General features: G+C 36.5%; 1 protein-coding gene across 2 annotated transcripts in view; it reads right to left on the minus strand.

The window, feature by feature from the left end:
* Positions 1-13,998, minus strand: part of ABCB1 (ATP binding cassette subfamily B member 1) — a 54,331-nt gene extending 40,333 nt beyond the window's left edge. Inside the window, exons 1-7 of one of the 2 annotated variants that reach the window (XM_026681360.2) lie at positions 13,847-13,998; positions 13,071-13,165; positions 11,202-11,253; positions 10,282-10,420; positions 7,880-7,934; positions 5,894-6,085; positions 5,399-5,570 (exon numbers count right to left, since the gene is read on the minus strand). In XM_026681360.2, coding sequence (XP_026537145.1) covers positions 5,399-5,570; positions 5,894-6,085; positions 7,880-7,934; positions 10,282-10,420; positions 11,202-11,253; positions 13,071-13,159 — 699 coding nt within the window. In that variant the 5' untranslated portion in view covers positions 13,160-13,165; positions 13,847-13,998. The remainder of the gene's footprint in view (positions 1-5,398; positions 5,571-5,893; positions 6,086-7,879; positions 7,935-10,281; positions 10,421-11,201; positions 11,254-13,070; positions 13,166-13,846) is intronic. The other variant, XM_087947227.1, reaches the window with a different exon arrangement.
* Between the last annotated feature and the right edge of the window lie 9,521 nt (positions 13,999-23,519).

The following is a 23,519-nucleotide window of genomic DNA, read 5'->3' on the forward strand; positions in this document are numbered from 1 at the left end:
ATTTATTTTTTTTAACCTTGAGACCGGCGTCCTTAAATCTATGTAAAACCAATCTGAGACGCCTTTCAAGCTCTTGTCTATTTGGGGCAGCAATTAACACGTCATCGAAGTATGGTACAACCCCTTTTATTCCTTGTAAAAGTCTCTCCATTAGACTCTGAAATATCTCGGGGGCTACACTCACTCTGAACTGGAGTCTGTTGCATTTAAAGGCACCTCGGTGGGTAACGATAGTCTGTGCCTCTGCGGTTTCCGCATCAACGGGTAGTTGTTGATACGCTTGCGCTAAGTCTAACTTTGCGAAGATCTTCCCGCCGCCCAGGGAGTGGAGAAGATGTTGAACCACCGGCACCGGATAAGCGCTCTGTTGGAGTGCGTGGTTCAGAGTGGCGCGGTAGTCTCCACAAATTCTGATCGACCCATCCGGTTTGATGGGGTTACGATTGGGGTTTCCCAACGGGCATGGTCAATAGGCTCCAACACCCCTTGGGCTATTAACTTATCAAGTTGCTCGTCAATCTTGGGTTTAAGAAGCAACGGCACCCGATGAGGCTTAAGGCGGATAGGGGCTATTTCTGGATTGAGGCTAAATGATATAGGGGTCCCCTTGTACTTGCCTAAGTTGTCCGAAAACACGTCGTGGAATTCCTGGATGATGCTCTCTTCCCAATCGTCGCTTCCGGCCTGGTGAATGCCGGCCACCTCGATTCCGAGTGGGGCGAACCATTGTAGGCCTAGTAAGCTGGGTCGATCACCATCGACGACAGTTAATGGGAGCAACACGGCACGATTCTTAAAAGATACTTGGACTTGACTCACTCCTACGACTGGGATCGTGTTCCCCTGGTAATCTCTGAGGATGATTTTCTGTGTCCTGAGGTCTTGACGACGGATGGCGGGGATCAGCTGTTTAAGAGTCTTCCAGGAAACCATCGAGAGGAACGATCCGGAGTCGACTTCCATCAGGCAAGGTTTGTTCTCAATGGCCACTTCCACTCGGATCTTTTGTTTGTCTAATGACGAAGCGTGGCCGATAATAATAGTCTGGTGTGTCTCTTCTCGTCGTGCTGGAAGAGCAGATGTTTTGCTGCTGTAGGCATGGTTGTTCCATTGGTTATTCAAACGATCCCGATTTGCAGGGAGGTTCCCTGTGGTTTGGCGGAGGTTGTTCTCCTTTCTGTTTGTGTTGGATTCCCTCTTGCTTCTGCAGACCTGTGCGATGTGGCCTCTTTTCCCACAGGAACGGCAGATTGCGTCGAGGAATTTGCAACCGGATCGTGGGTGGTTTCCCCCACAACCCGCATATGGGCGCTGAAGTTTTAGCATTTGTTGATCTCGTTCGGCCCGAAGTCTGTTAACCTCTTCTTCATCACTCTCGGATTGGGACTCGAGGTCCTCATGGTGCGCTGTTGCTGAGTGTCTTTCTAGTTGAGGCGAGGCTTCACGGGCGGGTGACGGATCGGTGCGTTGGTGCGGCGCATTCGAGCGGCCGACTTCTTGGTTGCCTCTGCTGCAGTAGCGTCAGCAATGGCATCTGCAAGATCGATGTCCCCTTTTGCCATGATCTTGCTCTGTACTGTGTGGTCATCTAATCCCAGAACTATGCGGTCTCGCATAGCTTCTTCTAGCTCTGAAAAACCACAGAGGTCTCCCAGGTTTCTAAGGTCAGCGATGAAGTCTGCAATACTTTTACCCTTCCGCTGATCCCGTTGATAAAATTCGTGTCTCCGGACCAACGTTGGTATGGCGGGGGCATAGTGAGCCCGTAGGATAGGTTCGAGGTTGTCCCAATCCATTGATTTCACCTCAGCTGGTTTCGCGAGCGCCTTCGCCATCCTAAAAACAGCTGGTCCACAATGGGTCAAGAACACCGCCTGCTTCTTTCCGGGTGTTGCGTCTTTCAAATTGTTGGTTTCTAGAAACATTTGAAACCGATCCATATACGACTCCCAGTCTTCCTTTTCCGGGTCAAAAGGAGCGGGTGGTATAGCGCCACCTGACATCCTGCCGATGTAGATGCGCTCTCAGCCACGTGCTTCGGTTGGTGCTCTGTAGGGTTTAGTCAGCTCTTTTGTCTCCGCATCCCACCCTCATCGCCAGTGTTAAGTTTGAGGCATGGGTTTAATGAACGGAGACCAGACTGTAAACCTTGAACTTCAGCTCTTTAATCACAAGCATAACAGAGACAAAAACCCCCAGCTAGCAGTCACTCTTTTATAGAGTAAGCTGCTATCTGGATAACCAATGGATAGTGTTATAGCGTTTGAATCTTGGCGCGGCCCGCCAACAGCCAGTCAGATTGCTCGGAATGAACCAATCATAACTTGCCATTCTATGGGCCAATAGGACGTGCAGGATTACGATCCTGCTAGGCAAATGAATCTTTATTAATTATATTTCTTTAGTTCACAACAATCCCAGTGCCAAAGAAGCCCTCCATCAAGGAACTGAATGACTACAGACCAGTTGCTCTAACATCTGTAGTTATGAAAATCTTTGAAAGGCTTGTGTTGTCCCATCTGAAAACTATCACGGATCCGCTGTTAGATCCCATGCAGTTTGCATACCGAACAAATAGATCGACAGATGATGCTGTTAACATGGCTCTGCATTACATCCTACAATACCTTGAATCTCCAAATACCTACGCAAGGGTCCTCTTTGTAGACTTCAGTTCAGCATTCAATACCATCATTCCAGACACTCTTCTAAGTAAATTAAACCAACTAGTGGTACCTGAACATACTTGTAAGTGGATCATAAGCTTCCTAACAGATAGGAAGCAGCAAGTGAATCTAATGGAATCACACCCGATACCTGTACAATCAGCACAGGGGGCCCCAAGGCTGTGTTTTATCTCCACTTCTCTTCTCTCTATATACCAATGACTGCATCTCAAACAATCCATCTGTTAAAATACTGAAGTTTGCTGATGACACAACAGTGATTTGTCTCATTTGAGACAGTGATGAATCTGCATACAGACAGGAGGTTATACAACTTGCCTCGTGGTGTAACCAGAACAATCTGGAACTGAACACACTCAAAACTGTAGAAATGGTGGTAGACTTTAGAAGAAACCCTCCCATACTATCACCTCTTACAATACTAGACAACACAGTATCCACAATAGAGACCTTCAAATTTCTAGGTTCTACTATATCACATGACCTAAAATGAACACCTAACATCAAAAACATCATCAAAAAAGCGCAACAAAGAATGTTCTTTCTGCACCAACTCAGAAAGCTCAAACTGCCCAAGGAGCTGCTGATACAGTTCTACAGAGGAATTATTGAGTCTATCATCTGCACCTCTATAACTGTCTGGTTTGGTTCTGCAAACCAACAGGACAGACACAGACTTCAGAGGATAATTAGGACTGCAGAAAAAACAATTACTACCCACCCACCTGCCTTCAATTGACGACCTGTATACTGCACGAGTCAAAAAGAGGGCTGTGAAAATATTTACAGACCTCTCACATCCCAGACATAAACTGTTTCAACTCCTTCCCTCAAAACGACGCTATAGAGCACTGCACATCAGAACAACTAGACACAAGAACATTTTTTTCTGAAAGCCATCACTCTGCTAAACAAATAATTCCCTCAACACTGTTCAACTATTTACAAAGTGTACACTACTATTACTGTTAATCTTCTCATCACTCCTTATCACCCATCCCCTCCCACTTGTGATTGTAGGACTGTAACTTTCTTGCTTGTATCCTTATGATTTATATTGACTGTTTTCTAGTATGATTTGATTGTTGATTGTATCCTATGACTATCATTAAGTGTTGTACGTTATGATTCTTGATTCTTAACAAATGTACCTTTTCTTTATGTATACTGAGAGTATTTACACCAAGACAAATTCCTGGTATGTCCAATCACACTTGGCCAATAAAGTATTCTATTATATTCTATTTTATCCCTACCTTTCTCTCCTCTTCTTAATAAGTTCTGGCATTTTTCTTCTTTTCTCCATTGCTTTTGATTTTTAAAGAATATGAGCGCGTTGCACAATGTGGCTGTAACTAATATATTGATTTTTCAGAGGATTCCTTGGCAGCAGCATTGACCTGTTTTGGGGGATCCAAGGTGCCTGCTCTAAGTTTATTTTGTAGGTAGCCAAATTCTACACAGCCATCAACAATATCCATCTTATCCTTTAGGGAAGTTTTACATTGTCAGGCAAAGCTTTTTATTGTTATATTTCACTCTCCTGTTGAGCTGCCTTTGGCTTAAAAAGAGGCCACATACAATCACAGACTGCAATACCTGGTCTGCTTTTCCCTTGCTATGTTTTATTTTTCTCATGGCAAGGAATTATAATGAAAACTGACTGCTGGAACAGAAGCAGCAAAATACAAGGAAGGAGCTGTAGGATGAAATAGCAGGAAAAGGCACCATATTGCCTTGACTATAGGAGAGAATGATTAGAAGAAAAGGGATAATGTTTAAATAGCTCAGATTTATTTTCCTTTTTTATCAAGTCTTGAGATTTACACTGGAAAGCTAGTGCCTCAAAATATGGAGAAAAGCAGAGTGGTTTTTCTTCAAGCATGAAAAAGCCCTCTCTTAAAGGACATAGGACACTCTCAAATGCAGATACAGGTTGAATATTATCTTTATTTTGGCAAATCAGAAATGTTGAATACAGAAATGTAATCCCCTAAATCAGGGGTTTGACAGCTTTAAGACTTGTGGACTTTAACTCCCAGAATTCCTCCTCCAGTCATGTTAGCTCAGAAATTCTGGGAGTTAAAGTTGCCAAATTTGAAGACCCTTGCCATAAGTCCTAATCCGCAGAAAAGAATAAAAGAAAAAAAAAAAGGCTTGCTTCTGGGACATCCCACTGATCTCTTTTAGGACAGTTATGCTCTCTCTCTCTCTCTCTGTGTGTGTGTGTGTGTGTGTGTGTGTGCATTTTCTTGTGTGTACACATGTGCTCTGATGGCATCTTATATGGAATTTCACAAAGGGGTCTATGAAGTGAAGATGTCAGTCATGACTGAGTAACCAAATCCTATTCCTTTTTATGTGTGCCACACACAGATAATCTTGATATACTGTCAAGACACCATTCAGGAAAATTCAGTACAGTTTTAGATTAATATATACTGATCTGAAACCAAAATTAATCAATCAGAGGCCAGAAATGAAATAATGTGTTTCTTCCTTTTTCTTAAAGAAGGTATATTATATCCTCAGTCACGCAGAACATTTTGGTAATGACAAGCAATCTCTGGACATGCATATATTACCCCTGCTATTGTTTCAAGAAATAAAGAAACAATCAAAACACCATTTTAGGGGGCCATGATGGCATTTTCATGATTGAAAAGAGTGAATTGTGTACTACCATTACGTTTCAGCAAAAGTATACCTGCCTTTGCCCAAACTGCAGCAGAGAGTCCTAGGACAGGACTGACAGCAAGGATTACAAGAGTCAATTTCCATCCTTCAGTGAATCCGACTATAAATCCTGTTAGAAATGCTGATATTCCCTGAATCAGCATTCCAATTTTCTCACCAATTCCTTCATTAATTTTGGATACATCACTGAAAAGAAATTAGAGCAAATTTGTTAGGACAATATTCAGGAAATGACTATCAAGATGCATGTTTGCTGGTTTTCTGACATATTTCAGTTGTATTGACATAGCAAATTTGAGTATATACATGGATATAGAATATATATTCCTATATATTGCAGACCATGCAGAGAATCTTTATCCTATTGTCATCTAGTGCTACATACATACAGTACTTTTTTAGAGTTGAATTTTACTAACACAAAATAAGCAATTGGGATTTACTTTAAATTTAACCAAACTGATAAATTAAATTAATTGCTGAAGAAAAAGCATGAAATGTGGACTTACTCTATAAGTCGTGTGTTTAGTTCTCCAGCATCATTTATATCAAACCATCCTACTTCTTGCCTCATGATGGCATGGAAAAAATGTTGCCTAATTCTTTTGACTTGGCGGCCAGCCGCAAGTGTCCAACATGCAATGTATGCATAGGAACAGACAAGAACTCCAGCTCCTATGGCTGAATACCAGTATGCATAGCTGAAATACAATATTATAGAGGTAAATTCAAGAAGGTAATCAACGTCTGTCGGTAGCATTATAATAATCTTAAGAAAGGAATTGACAATAATGAGGAAAATATACTCAATGTAAACAACTAAAAAACATGACAGATCTGACAAAAAATATCTGTTTAGATTGTTTCATAGTTATTAAGGTCCTAAAAATACAACATTGAGGCAACTAGTCTTCCTATTCTCAAGAAATTTACATTTGGATGGAAGCATCATGTCCCAAAGGTCACTCCTGTCAGTCTTCTAAATATATTAGGCTGTATTACTCAACATACATAGCAAATATGACTACATCTACATCTAGCCAAAATGATGAAACATGTGTTGTGACATCACACTGGGAGCTCTGCCCTTTTTATCTTCCTTGACCCTTCTTTCTTTGCCTCTTCTATCTTACCACCCTTAATTGTAGGGTGGTACTGTGTTTCCCTGAAAATAAGACCCTGTCTTATATTGTTTGGACTTCAAAATAAGCACCAGGGTTTATTTTGGGGCAGTGAGCATGTAGGAGTGTGGCAGGACTGCGTTCAGTACAAACAGATGAGTGTGGCCTGCACAAGGGGTGGAGATGCAGATCTTCAAAGCATGGCAGTAATTGGGCCAACCTCGGAGCATGGGGGCGGACCAACTATGAGAGAATTTGAATGAGGGGAGGGACATGTGTATCTTTCCCATGCCAGGACGGCCCCAGCAGCTTCATGACAGCCCACATATAAACTCAGCTTCTTACAAAAATCATACTGGTAGTTATCCTCAACTGATCAGAAGGAAAACATGTCTGCTTTGGATTTTAAGGCAGAAAAGCAAAGTGAGGGTCAATTTCAAAGGCCCTGGAGGAAAAGAGCAAAGCTCTTCTGTTTGCTGTCCAAAGCGAGTGGCGAGGCCAACCCTGGGGGGAGCAATCTGCTTCTCCATGCAAAACCTCATTCATTCATTCATTCATTCATTCATTGGAATTTGTCAAACAAAAACGAGAACAAGAATAAGAGAATAAAAATACAATGACAGGGACAATAGGCATATTAATGCCTTTATGCACACTCCCTCATACATATTCCTTTACTAGGGAAAAATAGCAGCTTCAACAGAGCCAATTTTAGCCTCTTTTGTCCCATTTTTGCATAAATGTAGTTCCCTGAAATATAGAATTGCAGTCTTCTACCAATTCCCTAGATTCTGTATTGTCACCCATATCAGAATATACACTAAGGCATTATTTCCTAACTTGATGACTTCCAGATTTGTTGAAGCAGAGTTTAAACAGGCTGTATCTGAGTTATAGTCCAAAACATTGGTAGTTATCAGGCCCTCGAATAACTGCCTCCCCACTCCAAACTACAACATTCATAATAATTGATGTACAGCATAGCTATTCTACTTGGGACAGATAACAATTGATCTGATCATATTTTCATATATTGTGCTGTCATATTATTTAATGAGCACCACAACTTACTTTACTGTAGCTAACTAAAGTGCATCTATTCAGATAAGGACTTGTGGACTACTGACATAACGAGGCATCACCTTAATCAGCTTTTTCTCATTTTTGTTTTCTGAATGTTATAATCAATAACTGACCTTAAGACTAACATGGCTTCTTCATTGTTTGCATTGTATCCAAACTTACAAACTTTATTATAGAAAGTTATTTAATCCTTGTTTAAAAAATAAAATCTCTTTTATTACATTATATACACAAACACTTATTAACATGTCAAATATATAATGTACAATTATATGTATTAATTTAAGGTACCTTGTCATTTGTTCTTCTAGTTGCTCAAAGCGCTGGGAATGATTAGCTGTATTATCTAAGTAGAAGGAAGAAAAAATGGTTTAAATCAGGTAAAGACAATATTAAGGGGAAATTAACAATATCTCCAGTCACAAAATTATCCCCAGTCACAAGATTATAAAGATTTTTAAAACTGTATAAATTATCAAATGACATCATTTGTTTATACCAAGATAAAAATTGCTTGATAAGATTCCTTGTGGCTATTCCTCCAATTCTGTTCTTAATAAAGAAACATATTTATTTCTTTTAGTAAGATTCTGAATGACTGTGCACATCATGATTTGAAAAAATATGTAGGAATATATTATTCAAAGGAAGATAGAAAACTGAAGAAGTGCCTATTTATGTTACCAATTTGGCCTGTGATTCTAGTCTTTTTTGCTCTGCAGATAGACCTTGCTTATTGATTGCCTCATGCAGTGACCATGTCAAGTTATAATGCAGCTGAAAAAGTAACTTTGTGACGAAGGTGCACATTTACTAACTGTGCAATCTCTGTCTCTGTCTGTCATGTATTCACCATTACAGTTAGTTAATATATATTTGTCCTGTGCCTGACTCATTTTTCTTTCCTCCTTCACAGAGTAGAGAGATTGGGAAGGAAGAGTTTAGAAGAGAGTAAACATTCCTCATTGCGCGCCTGCTTACTCTCTTGTAATTCCTTTCTCCAATCAATGTAAACAAACATTAATTCCCTTATTGCTAACTATGAAGTGGGGAAAGTGGGGAAAAGCAAAGTACAATTTACATGTTTCCCACTTAATAACTGTTTTGATTACAAATGAAGTTGCCTCTCTCAGTTGTGGTTGCTAAATGAGGACTACCTGTAGCCATGTTATCCTAGAGAAAATAGGAGTATTACAGCTATCTCTTGTAAACCTAGTTCCCTTCGATAGCAAGAAATAATAAAGCTCAGAAAAGTTCTGTTGGAGAATACTTTGGACTTTCTGTTTAAGGGGTTAGTTAGTTTTGTTAAAATGTTGTTGGATCTAAGGTTGTGGGGCAATCTAAGGAAGGAGTGTCAAACTCATATCGTCATGTTGTCACCATGTGATGTATCGCAACTTTTTTCCGTTTGCTAAAGCAGGGGTGGGCGTCACCAGTGTGTGATGCATCCGGCCTGCAGGCCATGAGTTTGACACCCCTGAACTAAGATTAGGACTTTATGTAGCCCTTAGAATCAACTCTGATTACATTTGTCCTACATAGGTAGTATGATTTCTTGCCATTTGGTAACAGAAAATAATAAAAATATAGTGTAAATTCTAAAATAGATGTATCCTTTAAATAAATATTTGGCAACAAATAAGAAGTAAGAAAAGTCCCCCAGATTAGCCACAAAATGTTAACTTCTGTCCTTAAATGTATATATTTATTTTAAATGAATATTATTATTTGAGAGTGCTGATCTTTTTTACAGTACTATTTAATGGGCCTGGATATGATTTTCAGTGGCTCACACAGCTATTTTTTATTTTGATCCAATCTATTTTCAGAATATGACCTTGTACAATTGGATTCCAAAGTTTAATTTGGCATAAGGCTGGTTTCCTATGTTTTCATCACTGCTTACAAGCTTCAAAGATTATTCTTTATGGTCACCCTAGTTTTGGTAAATGATTCTAATTTGTATATAACATTTATTACTAGTGCTAGATATATTGATCTATATTTATTGTGTTTATCATGTACATTTGTCTAAATTTCTTCTTTTGCGGTATCAGTCTTTCATGGATGACTATATACAGAATACAGAATAACAGAGTTGGAAGAGACCTTAGAGGTCTTATAGTCCAACCCCCTGCCCACGTAGAAGACCTTATACCAGGGTTGTTAAACTCAAGGCCTGTGGTCCATAGGGTGTTTAGATGTGGGCCACAGACCCACCCTGGAAACAGCAAAGGACTAGCTTGCGGTGCCTTTGCCAACAAAAATGGCCCTGCCGAGTTCTGTGGCCCTGCTGAGTTCTGTTTTCACTGGCAGAGGGTTGCAGGAGCCCGTTTTTGCTGGCAGAGCACTTGGGCCGCCACACAACACTTGGGGTGCCTACAACACGAGTGATGTCAAGCTGGCACACCCACCTTGGCCACGCCCCCTGCCCTCCCCAATGTCAAACACAATCTTGATGTAGCCCTCAATGAAATCGAGTTTGATACTTCTTCCTTATGCCATTTTGGACAACCATTTGTCAGCAATTTAAGAATAAAATGCTCTTGTTTGTAAATCCTTCGCTATCCAATGCCAGTAATCAACAGCCCACAAAATGTTTGGCAGTTTTCTTAGAGATCCACTTTAAAAGATACATGCTTCAATTCTCTCTGGCTTTGCATTCTTTTCATGACATTATTGACTCCTCTTACCTATAGTTCCAGATCCAACAAAGGTATTTGTCATATCTCCAAAAACAATCATCATAACTGGAAGGGAAGCCCCATGAAGGGCTGCAAAAATAGTGCCCACTATCATTAATAATTTATCCAGGGAATCGGAGTAACGAAACTGAAAAGCAAATGATCCACAAGGCAAAAAATTGTCCACTTATTGCTAAATGTCATTTAACTAGAACACATATATCTACGACATAATTCCACAACTAACAAGCAGCATTCATTGACCTTTTATTTTTTCATATCCTTGCATTAATTAGGCAAACATAATATAATATGGTTTATATTAATACTTTAAAACAGTGGCCCCCGACCATTTGGTCACCAGGGACCAGTTCCACAAAGAGAGGTTTTTCTGTACACCAGAGCGAAAGTGATTTCATAGGCTGCCTGCATCCGACGAATAGGGCTTTGCTTATTTGTGTAGCCCAGTTACCTGGTGTCAGTCCACAGACTGGGGTTTGGGGACCCCTGCTTTAAAACAATGTTATCCAGTACCTTCTTTAAAAAGCAGCTTGAATACAAATTAACAAATTGCACATAATATTCACAGAATGTTCTTATTTAGCTTTATTGAACATGCACACACACACACACACACACTTTTAAAAAGTTTTGCTATTTTAATTTTAAATTTTAAAACAGAACCAGTCTCATGTAGTGGTTAAAACATCAACTTAGAAATATGAGGCTGAGAGCTTTATTCCTGCCTAAAAAACAAAGCCTTGGGAGTATCTTGGGCAAGTCAGCTCTTGGAAGCAGGCAATGGCAAACAACTTCTGAAATCTTGCCAAGAAAACTGCAAAAATTAATCCAGGTAGTCAATAGAAATCAACATTGGCTCCAGGGCACCAAAACAAAACAAAATAAAACAACTAAAATTCAAAACTTACCACTGCAAATGGGCTAACCATATTAATTTTTTCCTTGATTTTTTTCTTTTCCCTATAAAAATGATATGTAGTCAAATTTCATTTTTTTTCCTATAAACATATTTATACAGTTAAAATAATAAGCAAGAAACATAATTTGTACTTCTCATAATTTAAGTGTCACTGAAAAAGAAAGTGCTAATGATCCCAACTGGGATGCTTTAAAATCTCATTATTTCATAATGTTAATTTAACATGATAAAAAGAATCAAAATCAATTTGTTTCAGAAATAGAACACTATAATATTTGAAACAATGTAACAGTGTCAGGAACTATGTTTTATTTTGAACCTCAAAATTGTTTATTTCTCATAATTCATTTTAATATTAATTACTATTATATGATGCTATTTTATTGCTTATTTTTGAATTTTTTTCCCTTTGGTTCAGGATTTTCTGCTAATTGATCTAAATCATAATAGATTCAAATAAATAATTACTTACTAGTACATTAAGTTATGATACTATGTATAACTGATTTATGTATTTTATTTATTAAATTTATTTGCTGCCCATCTCACCACAGGGTGACTTATGTATTCTTAGCCCAGGTAATAATTCTCAAACTATTGCATCAAATATGAATGTTGATTTTCATTCAATATTGAAACATGAGAATGTTGAAATCTGATCCTTGTTTTAACTTGTTTTAACTCAATTTAACTTGGTTTTTTTTTTATTTTGGGGAAATAAAACCATAAGCATCTAAGTAGTTAAAACTCACTGAAATCAATGAGTTCTCAAATACTTATAACTCCCTAAATCTGAAACTTTTCCATGAACATTGTCAAGCAGGAGAAAAGCATTTAAGTTTTCTTATTATTTTGATAACTAAGTTTGCCCATTGTGCTATAATATGTTTTCCTTGGTTTTGTGCTGAGTGAATATAGCAATTGTGGTTTATAATCTAATTGCCTAGCATTATATGTCTACTAACTCATTTTGACCTTTGAGCCAGCTAGGATTTAAATGAACTACAATTTATCAACTGATGTGTGAATACCCCAATATAAGGATCCTGGAGTGTATACTTATAACAAAACCAGACAACTTATTAACTTATTAAAACCAAAGTTCTTAGTTTCAATAAGAAAATAAAATAAACTCTGTGTGCATTGTGCAAGTTGGGAATATTTTTTCCTAGCCCAGAGGATATGATAGAGAAAACAACAGCTGCTCAATCTATGCCTATCTACAAATAGGGTCAATAGGTAGGAGTGCCCAAAAGTGGTGAAGTCTGATATGTTTGTCCCGCTGAATGTCCTCAGCTACCAAAAACAAACATGAATGCAATATAAATAGCTAGCTATATTTGTACACTTTCACCAGTTTGTCAGAAGCCGATGATGATGCAGAATGTAAGTAACGCAAGGTTTTCTTAAATAATATTTCATTTTTGAAAAAAAAAACAATTTTCTGGTTGAGAATCTGTAGGCAGGCAGTTTTCAACAAAACTTTCGAAAAATGTAAAGGAAAAAAATAAACACAGCAAGACTGAAATAGAGAAAAAAATAATCAAAGTCACTGAACTAAAATGAAAGCTCAGTAAAGCCCAATGTCCTTATACAGAAGATAAATAACAAGGTATACTAAGAAATTTGCAATGCTAAATATGGACATCAAACAAATTTAATAATAATAAATAATTGGTGTTTAGCTAATAATACATGATTACAACAAATTTGTTGAATATAGAAGTTAGCTCTGAAAAATGGTATATTTTGAATGGATGTTTGGCCTCTAATAGAAAAAGAATTGTGCAGCATAAAGCAGAGAAATGCATCAACTGAAAAATGCAAAAAAGCAGCCAACTAAAATTGAAAAACCTACTTTTGGCTTCCAGAAGCATCTTCAAAAACAATATTCTCATCATTAACATTTCCATTAATATGTTTCTTTCCTTCCTTTTCAGAAACCATTTTTACCTGTAGAAAAAATAAATTTTTCAGGAAATTAAATGGTAAACCAACTGATTGTGTAAAGGAATATGCTGCCACTAAGAACAGAAACACTTACAATTTATAGGAATTTTTTAAACAATGGAAATAATATTAAAAACCATTATTCAGTAATTTGATTGATTAAATAAAACATTATCTTGGATGCTTTTGCTCCATACATTTATACATTTTCAGTGGTTGGACAATCCTAAAAGATCAGAATGTTGGATATTATTTCAGGAACCTGTATCCAAATTTATAATTGTTAGCAGGTAAGAGGGTGTTCTTTAGTTTATTGGACAGTGGTTTACACAGAGGAAAAATGAGAAGCGATGGACAAAATAACATAAATTTTAAAAAAAGCGAAAGGCACTAGTAACAGCAAAGATGGAAAGTTTTTTTACAATTTTATAATTCATAATTTCCAGCTGTCATAAGTGTTGACACTGACATTGTCAATGGCTCATTTTGTTAACAATAGGAACATCATCTGCCCAAACTTTAAAAAAGTGTGATTCTACTGAAAGTTCAGCCGAGGAGAGAATATCAGGATCCTCTTAGGACAGCAGTTTACTTAGATATCTTATCTTTCCCCCTCTTTTTAAACACAGTAGTTAAGTGCACAGTCGATATAATTCAGTGAAAAAGATAAAAACACAGACTTACTATTTTGGATATATTGATTGCCTTTTGTCTTTGAATTATTCAGAGCCTGAGGATTGAGGTGTGATCAGAGGCTGTAGATTGGTCGAAAGAATTTGTTCAGATACACCCAGCTGTTATAAAGGAACCGCTTATTGTGGAAGACAACTGTCAGCAGTAGCCCTTCCCCTTCGTCCTTGCTCTACTCTGGAAAGTTAAGTCTATGCTAATTGATCTCCACCTCTGCCATAACTAATATTTAACAAAGCTTGAATGAACTCTTATGAACTCTTGCCCTCCAACTCCTCCCTAAAGAAAAAAAAGCCCCTACCTTAAACTTATGCCTTTGAAGATCAGCACTTGTTTCTCCAAATAGTGATCAGAAAATCAATGTCTTGGGAGGGTTTGTGTGGATGGTAGGAGTATAGCAGAACAATCATTTTCAAACATATTTTTCTACACATAATAAAGAACAAAAGAAGAATAAATATTTGGAGGGAAAATTGAGCTAAGAAATTATGTAAGAAATAAATAAAAGGAGAATAAAAGAATAACCTTAAGAAAAGACAGGGATAAAGCAGTGTTGCTATGGTCCATTTCAAATCTCTTGTTAAGACATTTATTAATTGATCTAGTTATTTGCCTCCCTTCTCTCTTGGAGTTCATGTGTTGTCGATTATGCTTCCTCCTACTTTTTTCTACAACAATAAGCCTGTGAGGTGGGTTGGGCTGATAGAGATAATTGGCCCAAAATTATCTGTTAAGGCACTATGAAGTGGTATACAAGTCTAAGTGCTATTACTAATTGACAAAAATAAATTCTTGTATAGAAATTGTATCAAATATTTCCTTACTTCCACAGCATAATGATGATTGTAGTGTGTTATAGTGTAGAAATGTTGTTATGGTCATCATTCAGATCAAACAACAGATGAAACAAAATAAAACAAGATAGTTTATGGAAAGGTCATTGATGCAATTCAAATATACAGGTAATCCTCAACTTACAACAATTCATTTAGTTACAGTTCAAAGCTACAACAGCACTGAAAAAGTGACTTATGACCATTTTTCACAGTTACAGTCTTTGCAGCATCCTCATGATCATGTGATCAAAATTCAGATGTTTGGCAATTGGTTCATACTTATGACCATTGGTGTATCCCAAAGATCACCTTTTGCAGTCTTCTGACAGGCAAAGTTAATGGGGCAGCCAGATTTACCTAACAACCAGGTTACTAATTTATCAACTTCAGTTATTCACTTAACTGCAGTAAGAAAGGTTGTAAAATAGGGCAAAACTCACTTAACAAATATCTCACTTAACAACAGAAATTTTAGGCTCAATTGTGGTCCTAGATTGAGGACAACCTGTATCTGATTTTTCAAAAAAGTATAGCAAAATCCAGACATATTTATAGGAACTACATCAAATTGGTCTGATTAACAACTTTTATACAGAATGAATTAGAACTGCCTTAGCACTTTGCTAAATAAAAATTACAATTGCTACATTAAAACCTGCAAAACCTATGGGAAAATATATCAAATCAGTCTACCTAGGCTTCTCAAATCTTACTTACTACAATATAATAAAGTTTCCAGTACAATTATTTTGTACAATTATGCAAATATTGTTGCATAATAAAACTTCCAGTCCTAAAATCATAATGAAGAGAGTACTTCATCTTGAATAAAGTAGGACATGTAAAAATAAAATTGAGTACTCTTTAAATAAGTTCAGAAATTTCTTGATAGATGACTATATTTAGTCCAATATTATGTGTTTTGTGTAAACAGGGAATGAAATGGATTTGAAAACTTGTGATTTTCCAGATGTTGAGAAACAAAAGTTCCAAATATCCCTTTCGTTATTTTTCCTGGGAAATTAATTCTTATGGAATTATGTAATCCTTTAAAATTCTGAATTCTAGGCTTAATATTAAGGCTTTCTCTCCTTCAGGTAAATATTAACCAATACTTGTTATGAAATATTTGATTACACAGGCTTCTTTTATTACCCTTTATGACATACTAAGTAATATAAACCTCTCAAAGGGTTATACAGTTAGATAATCTTTGAACTTTTATCAGTTAAAGGAAGAAAGGTGAAGTTCCTTTTTAATGAAGCTAGGCAAGCTGAGAATTGTGTCATCTTCTAAAATGGTGCCCACTTTTGGAATCTATAAAGGAAGGCCATGTGTGGGATTGTTTTGTTCTTTTCTGAAGCAATTTTTGGAAAACTGAAGTGAAACGTGATGAGGTGTGTGTATGGTGGGAGGAGGTAATGTGGGACCTAGCAGGACAGGAAGCTGGTCCAAGGCCTATGGATCCCAGCCAAATGGTCCCAGAGACTAGCAGGATGGGATAGGTGGAAAAATAGGCAGGAGGTGCAGCAAAATCCATATGGTTGGTTGTAAACAGATTGCCAAGCCCCCAAATTTTGTTCACATTATGATGAAGATGCTACAGTAGCCATAATTTCATGTACAGATCGTTAAGTCCCTTTGTTCAGCACCATTGCGATTTCAATCATCACTGAACAAAAGATTATTCTGAGATTATTTTGAGTCAAGGATTATTTGTAGCAATATTTATTATGGTATACAGTTAAAATTACTTACCAGTGAAGATTCCTATTTAATTTTACTATCTTTAAAGAAAATGTGTGCAACATCCACTGAATAGAATTGGCTATAATATTTCAAAAACCAAATCTTGAATTGTTGGAGTGGGTATATAATAACTTTTAATGTTCAGATTTCTTGAAACTAATCATACAAAAATTGTGTATTACTGTGTTTTTATGCTGAATTGCTTGCACCTTGGGATCTTTCTTAGTCCCTGAATGGAGTAGACAACTTTTAATATATAAATAAAATATATCACTGAATGTAGGGCATTGTTTTTAGATACACCCCTGCTATGACCAGCATGTGTTCTTTCCATGTATTTTTCAATAGTTCTTGTCAAGATTGTAGATAATTGTCAGGGAGGAAATGTGACTACAATCACATAGACTTTCATGTTTGGCCCTAGCTCACACCTTGTCCCTTATAAGTGCTTGTTTCTTGTACAATGGGAAATCTGTTTCTGATTATTTGCTTTTAAGTGTTGGAATTCATTGTTGAAAGTCATTGAGAAATCAAAAGCCTGGAGCTAAAAAAATATTTTTTAAGTTTTTGTTTCATTTCTTCAAGTTCTTTTATGTTGGGTGTTTCATGAGTTATAACAAAGCTTACTTTTGGAACATGACACATTGAAACAAGCCTTTCTTTGAGTACTCTCCAATCTCAAATCTGCAGGAAAGCAAATGCAAATGTTGCACTAAGCCATAGCTTGTTTAATGATTGTGTAAAGACTTCTCGTTCCCATCACCAGGCCTCTTATATCAGATTAGGCAGCCCTATAAAGGTCAGGGTGATAGTTATCAATAGTACCAATTGCTATCGTGGTCCCTTCATGACTTCTCTAAGGTCATATGGACAGAAGCAAGCCCAACAGTTGGCAAATGTTTCCCCCTTTCAATTACTAAAAGAAAGCACAAAGCAATTGAAGCCCACAACTAGTACCCAGTTTATAAAGGCTTTTTTAAAAAAGGCACTGAGAAGGCAGCACCATTCTAGAGCTTTTTGTCACTATGAAATCCTCATTGGTAGATTCTTAAATAGAGAGTAAAAGATTTCCAAAGGATGAATCTATTACAGATTGTTGAATTTCTGATGCTCTATTTGACTTGAAGTGGAAAGACTGCATAGTTGTAAAAAGAAGTCAGGTATGTCAAGAAAGGAGAAAAGGTAGGGAAGAATGGAAAAGTCCAGGAAGTAAAGAATCAGTACTTCTCACTCTTATTGTATCACAGAATGTCATCTGATAATAGTCCTCAGATAATCTGTCACTGAGCCACTTAGTGATTTTGCTGAAAAAGATGCTGCCATTCCTCTGGCCTGGCATGTTTCAGTACAATGGCAGCAGAAAGTCTTGTAATGTCATCTGGGATGTGTCTAAACATAAATTCCAAAAGGGGAAATATTCCCCTTGCCCACCTCAATGTATAGGTTGCAGTATTCATATTTAATATGAATACTGAAACCTATAAATTCAGGTGGGGAAGGATGGTATGATTGTTTCTTCAGTCTTGGCAAAGGGAATGGTGCCAGTTATTTGCTACATTAGACAACTTTTGCCTGGTCTCCAATCTTCCTGGTTTAGGAAAGAACTTTTTGTACAAAGTTCTGGGACATTACAAAGAATCATGATGAAACGTTGTATTCCAATCCTTTCCCATCATATTTCAATTTTCCCTTAACTGAAATTTGGATGATAGGAATAATATCTACCAGATTCAGATAACAAATAACAGATAATCAGAGTTGGAAGGGACCTTGTAGGTCATCTAGTCCAACCCCCCACCCAAGCGAGAGACCCTACACCATTTCTGACAGATGGCAGTCCAATCTCTTCTTGAAAGTCTCAAGTGTTGGCGCTCCCACAACTTCTGAGGGCAAGGTGTTCCATTGGTTGATTGTTCTCACTGTCAGTTTTCCCTACCATTACATTACAAGCATGTGGGATTTATTTGTTTGGCAAGTGCTAGCAGCTTTAACTTTCCCCCCCTTTTTGGTACACAGTGCAACTGAGCTACTGAGATCCTAAATTATATATTGGAGGCCGAGTTCAATGAAGAATTTTAAATTAGACAGTGGACAAATTATACATTCTGTTCATTGTCAAGTGAGATTAAGAAACAGTTTGTATTATCTCATTCTACACTGGATTTGTGCTTTGCATTGAATTAGAATCCAGACCTATTTTCTGCCCCAGGCTGGTACCTATGTATGGACTCCCAGGGGTTTTAACATGGTTTTAAAACTTTATATTAATATTTTATTCTGCTCTTCTGTTATAGCAGTTACGATGTCTTTAGCCTTTATGAAGTTGTTATATTATAGCTCATGATGTGATCAGTTTATAACATCCTTTTCTAACCTATTGCCTTCTGGCTCCAGAATAATTGGATTTCATCTCTCATAATCCTCAGTCTCATTTGGTTCTTCAGGTTTTTAGACTTGTGTCACATTGAATTCTGTGATATGAATTGCTTGTGTTCAATTGATGCATTATTACAGGCCTCTTGGGTAAAGAATAAGAACGTCCAAGCTGATCACCTTGCAGAAAACCCAACCAAGCCTGGGGAGGTGAGGTTTCTGCAACCCTATAAAACCTCTTATAATCAAGCATGTGTCCTTCTGTATCCCTTGTGAGATTTGAAGTGGGAGGAGACTGTCTTACAATGGTTCCATTTCTTTCAGAGCAGAGAGTTCAGTGAGTAATCAAAGAGAAAGAGTGATCAAGTCCTTGTCCCCTCTTGTATGGAATGCCATAGAGCTTGGTCTTCTCTGATATGTTGTTCAATAACCACATAAAACCACTGAAGAAGATCAAGGGTTGGCCTGGAGTAAGGTATAATCTATGCTTAATAATGTCTACCCAAGGCTGTACAAGAGATGCTCTGGTGATTGGAAGCTCTAAGAGATTGGAGGGATGAAATAAACTCATATCAGGTCCACACTCCCTCTGAAAAACTGATCTGTACCTTGAGAGTTCTTCTGAATTTAAAGCTTCTGCTTATGTAGCAGATAGAATATGTGGTGAGAGAAGCCTTCACCAAGTTTTGTCCAACATGCCATTTGTGAACATTTTTGAAAAAGTGGTTTATAAGAATGCCCTCATTGTCTCCAGATCAGATTATTGCAGCATGATCTAATTTGGAGTTGAAGTTATCTCAGAAAATTCAGGTTGTGAAAAAATGTGGCATCCTATTTGCTGATCAGCTAGAGCTATTGTTAGAGGATAATACCTACATTCTGGGCACTGTATTTGTGATTTATTTGTTCCTGAGTCTAATTTGAAGATGATTATAATTTGGATTCAAGTTGTCTTCACTTGACAACTTCATTTAACACTTAGGAATGGTGGCCAACTAAGTCTACACTTAATGATCTACGTAGGGGAAAAGATTTAGGAGTTGGAACATTTACAAGATTCTCTGCCTACTCATTTAACAAGTCTATTCAGATTACATGAGAATTAAAACACCCTGGAGGATATATATATAGGGTTCCCCAACTCAACTTGCTCAGACTGAAGAATATTTATTAAGCAGCAAAATGTTTCCACACTACAATAAAAAAAGACCAGTTGCCATGATTTAGCTTCCAGGCAACTCAGCTTGGATGACTGAGAATTTCCATTGACAACTCATAGAATACATGAAGAACAAATAATCAATACATCAAAAAAAGAAGTTGAGCTGGAAAAAACTTGACTGTCTTTCATTATTTTGAGGAAATGCTTTCTATTAATTATTCAGAAACTAAGCAAGGATGAAAGAGATAAGAAGAGAATGGATGGAGTGAAAAGAAGAAAAGATACATGCAAATATAACAACAATCAGGAAAACAGATCTTAAAGTATCTTATTAGTCAGAAATAAAAGCATATAGAGTATAGAGAGCTTTTGGAGCAATTTTTATTGAATTTAATGGGGTTTATAATACTTTTAAATAAGATTGTATTAGAAGAAAAAGGCCATATAATCAATGGAAATCAGTATTCATTAAAACTGTCTATCTTATGGCACTGCTTAAACCATGTGACTATTGTATTAATTGATCCATTAAGAGTAACTTCCAAGTCTTTGGTACCACTTATTGACACTTATCATCCGGTATCATGCACTGTAACATTGAATTTGGTTGGCAGTACTGAAGTGCATATTTTATTCTCTGGGAAAACATTCATTAGAGGTACAGGTGAAACTCGAAAAATTAGAATATCATGCAAAAGTTCATTTATTTCAGTAATGCAACTTAAAAGGTGAACCTAATATGAAATAGACTCATTACATGCAAAGCAAGGTAATTCAAGCCGTGATGTGTCATAATTGAGATGATTATGGCTTACAGCTCATGAAAACCTGTATCTATCAAACTGTGAAGAAAAAGTATAGTGAAACTATATCTTGAAGTATCTGAGTAACCACAAATTAGAATATGGATCGATTTCCATAAAATATATTATGTAAAATCATATTATATTAATTGGAAGAGTTCTTATAAGATGGTATAGTATACAAAATCATATAATCCATCAAATCTTGTTCTGTTTTCAGAGTTATCTTATGCCTCATCATTTGTTCCTTTGCAATTTAACTGATTAATCTTTAGAGAGCTCTATAATCTAAAGTGAAATATTTTCCCTATAATTAATACCTTCCTCAAAAAAAGTAAATTCCTGAATGATATAATCAGAACCTAAGAAATTCATTTAAGATGAAGTTGATTTAGGCATCTCAGCATGTTCATATTATTGTCAACAGAGAATTAACTAAGCCATATGAGGTCCAATAGTTTCTCTTGCCTTGTCTCCATTTTTTTAAATTTTAGTCATGGATGTTTTGAACAGAGATAATAGACAAGTTTGATCCTGACTGGCACAAGGTTGATTCAGCATTCCATCTTTCTGGGGTCAATAAAATAAGGACCAGGATTGTTGCTAACTCTGTAAACTGCTTAGACAGTGCTATAAAGCAGTAGGAAGTGGTATATAAGTCTAAGTGCTTTTGTTATAAGATTTAACTTGTACTTAACATTGATAAGAAAAGCCATGGTTTTGAATTTGAAGAAAACTGAATTTAAAATTGTATTGTGTGCCAATGATGAACGTGTTACTGCTAAGGTTTATATAATGTTGAAATTGAAATTGAAATTGAATGTACTAAACTTTACATGATTCAATGACCTAAGAATTCTGGTTACAATATCATGCTTGAATGGTGGGAAAATATAGGGATGAATGGATTGAAATTTACATTGAATTATAATATGAAAGAAAACTTCTACAAAATGATGTATTGTTGGTACCTAACATCTTAGAAACTTTAAAAAATGTATAAAGATTTTTCAGTGATTTGTTGGAAATATAATTGTAAAGGCCCTTTTTTATTTTTGGTTGACTTGTGATAAAGCAAAGATATATTGGGGCCTTATTTATGTTTTAATTCAGAAGAATATATATGTGTGTGTGTGTGTGTGTGTGCATATATATATGTGTATATATAAAAAATTGGACGTCATTGCTTCTTTCATGCCTCTTACCTTTTACTTTATTCACCTTTCTTTTCCCTTCTGTATTCCCTTATTGTTTTATGTTTTCTATAATAAACTTTAATTTTAAAAAATGATGTAATCAGAATAACACATGAAAAGCAAAATGGAAATAATAAAATAAATGAATTATCATGTTTCAAAGAAAGTTTCTTGAGTTTCTTGAGTACCAAGTGATGCTAACACCATATCAGATATGTTGAAACCAAAGCATTCTGTACATATTCAAAGTATGGTGCAAAAACATAAATGTTAAAATTTCAAAATAAAAATTGGCCAGGAACATAAGGCTACATGTAGGGAGCACTATTGTTCCTGCTTTAATAAGCGGTATGTGTCAAGTCAAAGCTGGAGCCACAGTAGAGGGTCTCGGGCTAAGATTTCAATCTCAAAAAAGAAATGCTTCCTTCTATGGGTTGGAAGAGTATACTTTGCAAATAAATCCTTTCTTAATAATGCTTTTTCTGATTTTCATTTATTTTTCTTTTACTAGTTATTATGAAAGGAGAAAAATTCAAACAAAACAAATCTGATGTTACTTTATATTTTCAGCAGGATTAGCCATACAGCTTGGCTAATCAGTATGTGAACTTCACAGACCTGTACATGAAGTTCAGTAAATCTTGTTCATTACACTTGAAAATGAACTTGAAAAGAAATATAGTGGCACTAAATCTATGTGTCACATATTAACCTTTAACCAGGATGGCAATAAACACCAATTCTAATTGTACTTTCCCCTAGACATTGTATTCGTCACCGAAAAAAACATTTATAAAACCTTGTACCTATACAAATATTTTTAATCTACACAAAATATTTTACAGATAGTCTTTGCTTACTAACCACTTGTTCATCTACTGTTCAAAGTTATGACAACACTGAAAAAAGAGGTTTTTGACTTAAAGTTGCGGTTCCAATGTTCCCTGTGATTGTGATTCAGGCATTTTGCAACCAATACACGTTTATAATTGAAATGTCCTGCAGTCACATGATTGTCATTTCAACCTTCATAGCCAGCTTCCAACAAAGAAAGTCAGTGGGAAGCTGGCAGAAAGCTTTCTCAACTGAAGGTGATTTGCTTAACTGCAACTGGAGGTGATGTCATAAATTTGTGTAATCATGAGACATTTCCCTGTATTAGTGACAATTGCCAGTTCAATTGTGGTCAGCAAATGAGGACTACCTGTACTTCCATTTTACTATTAATGATTTCTTTGTTTGTTTATCAAACATGTACAAGATAGCAGATATAAGTATGAACATAAACATGAACAAAGGAAGTAAATAGATAAATGGGGACAGTAAGACAGGGATGGCACGCTGGTGACCTTATGCACATCCCCTTTATGGACCTCTTAGGAATGGGGAGAGGCCCATGGTAGACAGTTTGAGATTGAAGCTGTGAGGGTTTGAGGTATAACAATGGAGTTGGGTGGAGCATTCCAGACATTGACCACTCTGTTGCTGAAGTCGTATTTTCTGCAATCGAATTTGTACCGGTTTACCTTGAGTTTGTATCGATTGTTT

Source organism: Notechis scutatus, chromosome Z, assembly GCF_049901735.1.
Source record: "Notechis scutatus isolate UNSWTSFEM ecotype Mainland chromosome Z, rNotScu1.2, whole genome shotgun sequence".
Taxonomy (NCBI): domain Eukaryota; kingdom Metazoa; phylum Chordata; class Lepidosauria; order Squamata; family Elapidae; genus Notechis; species Notechis scutatus.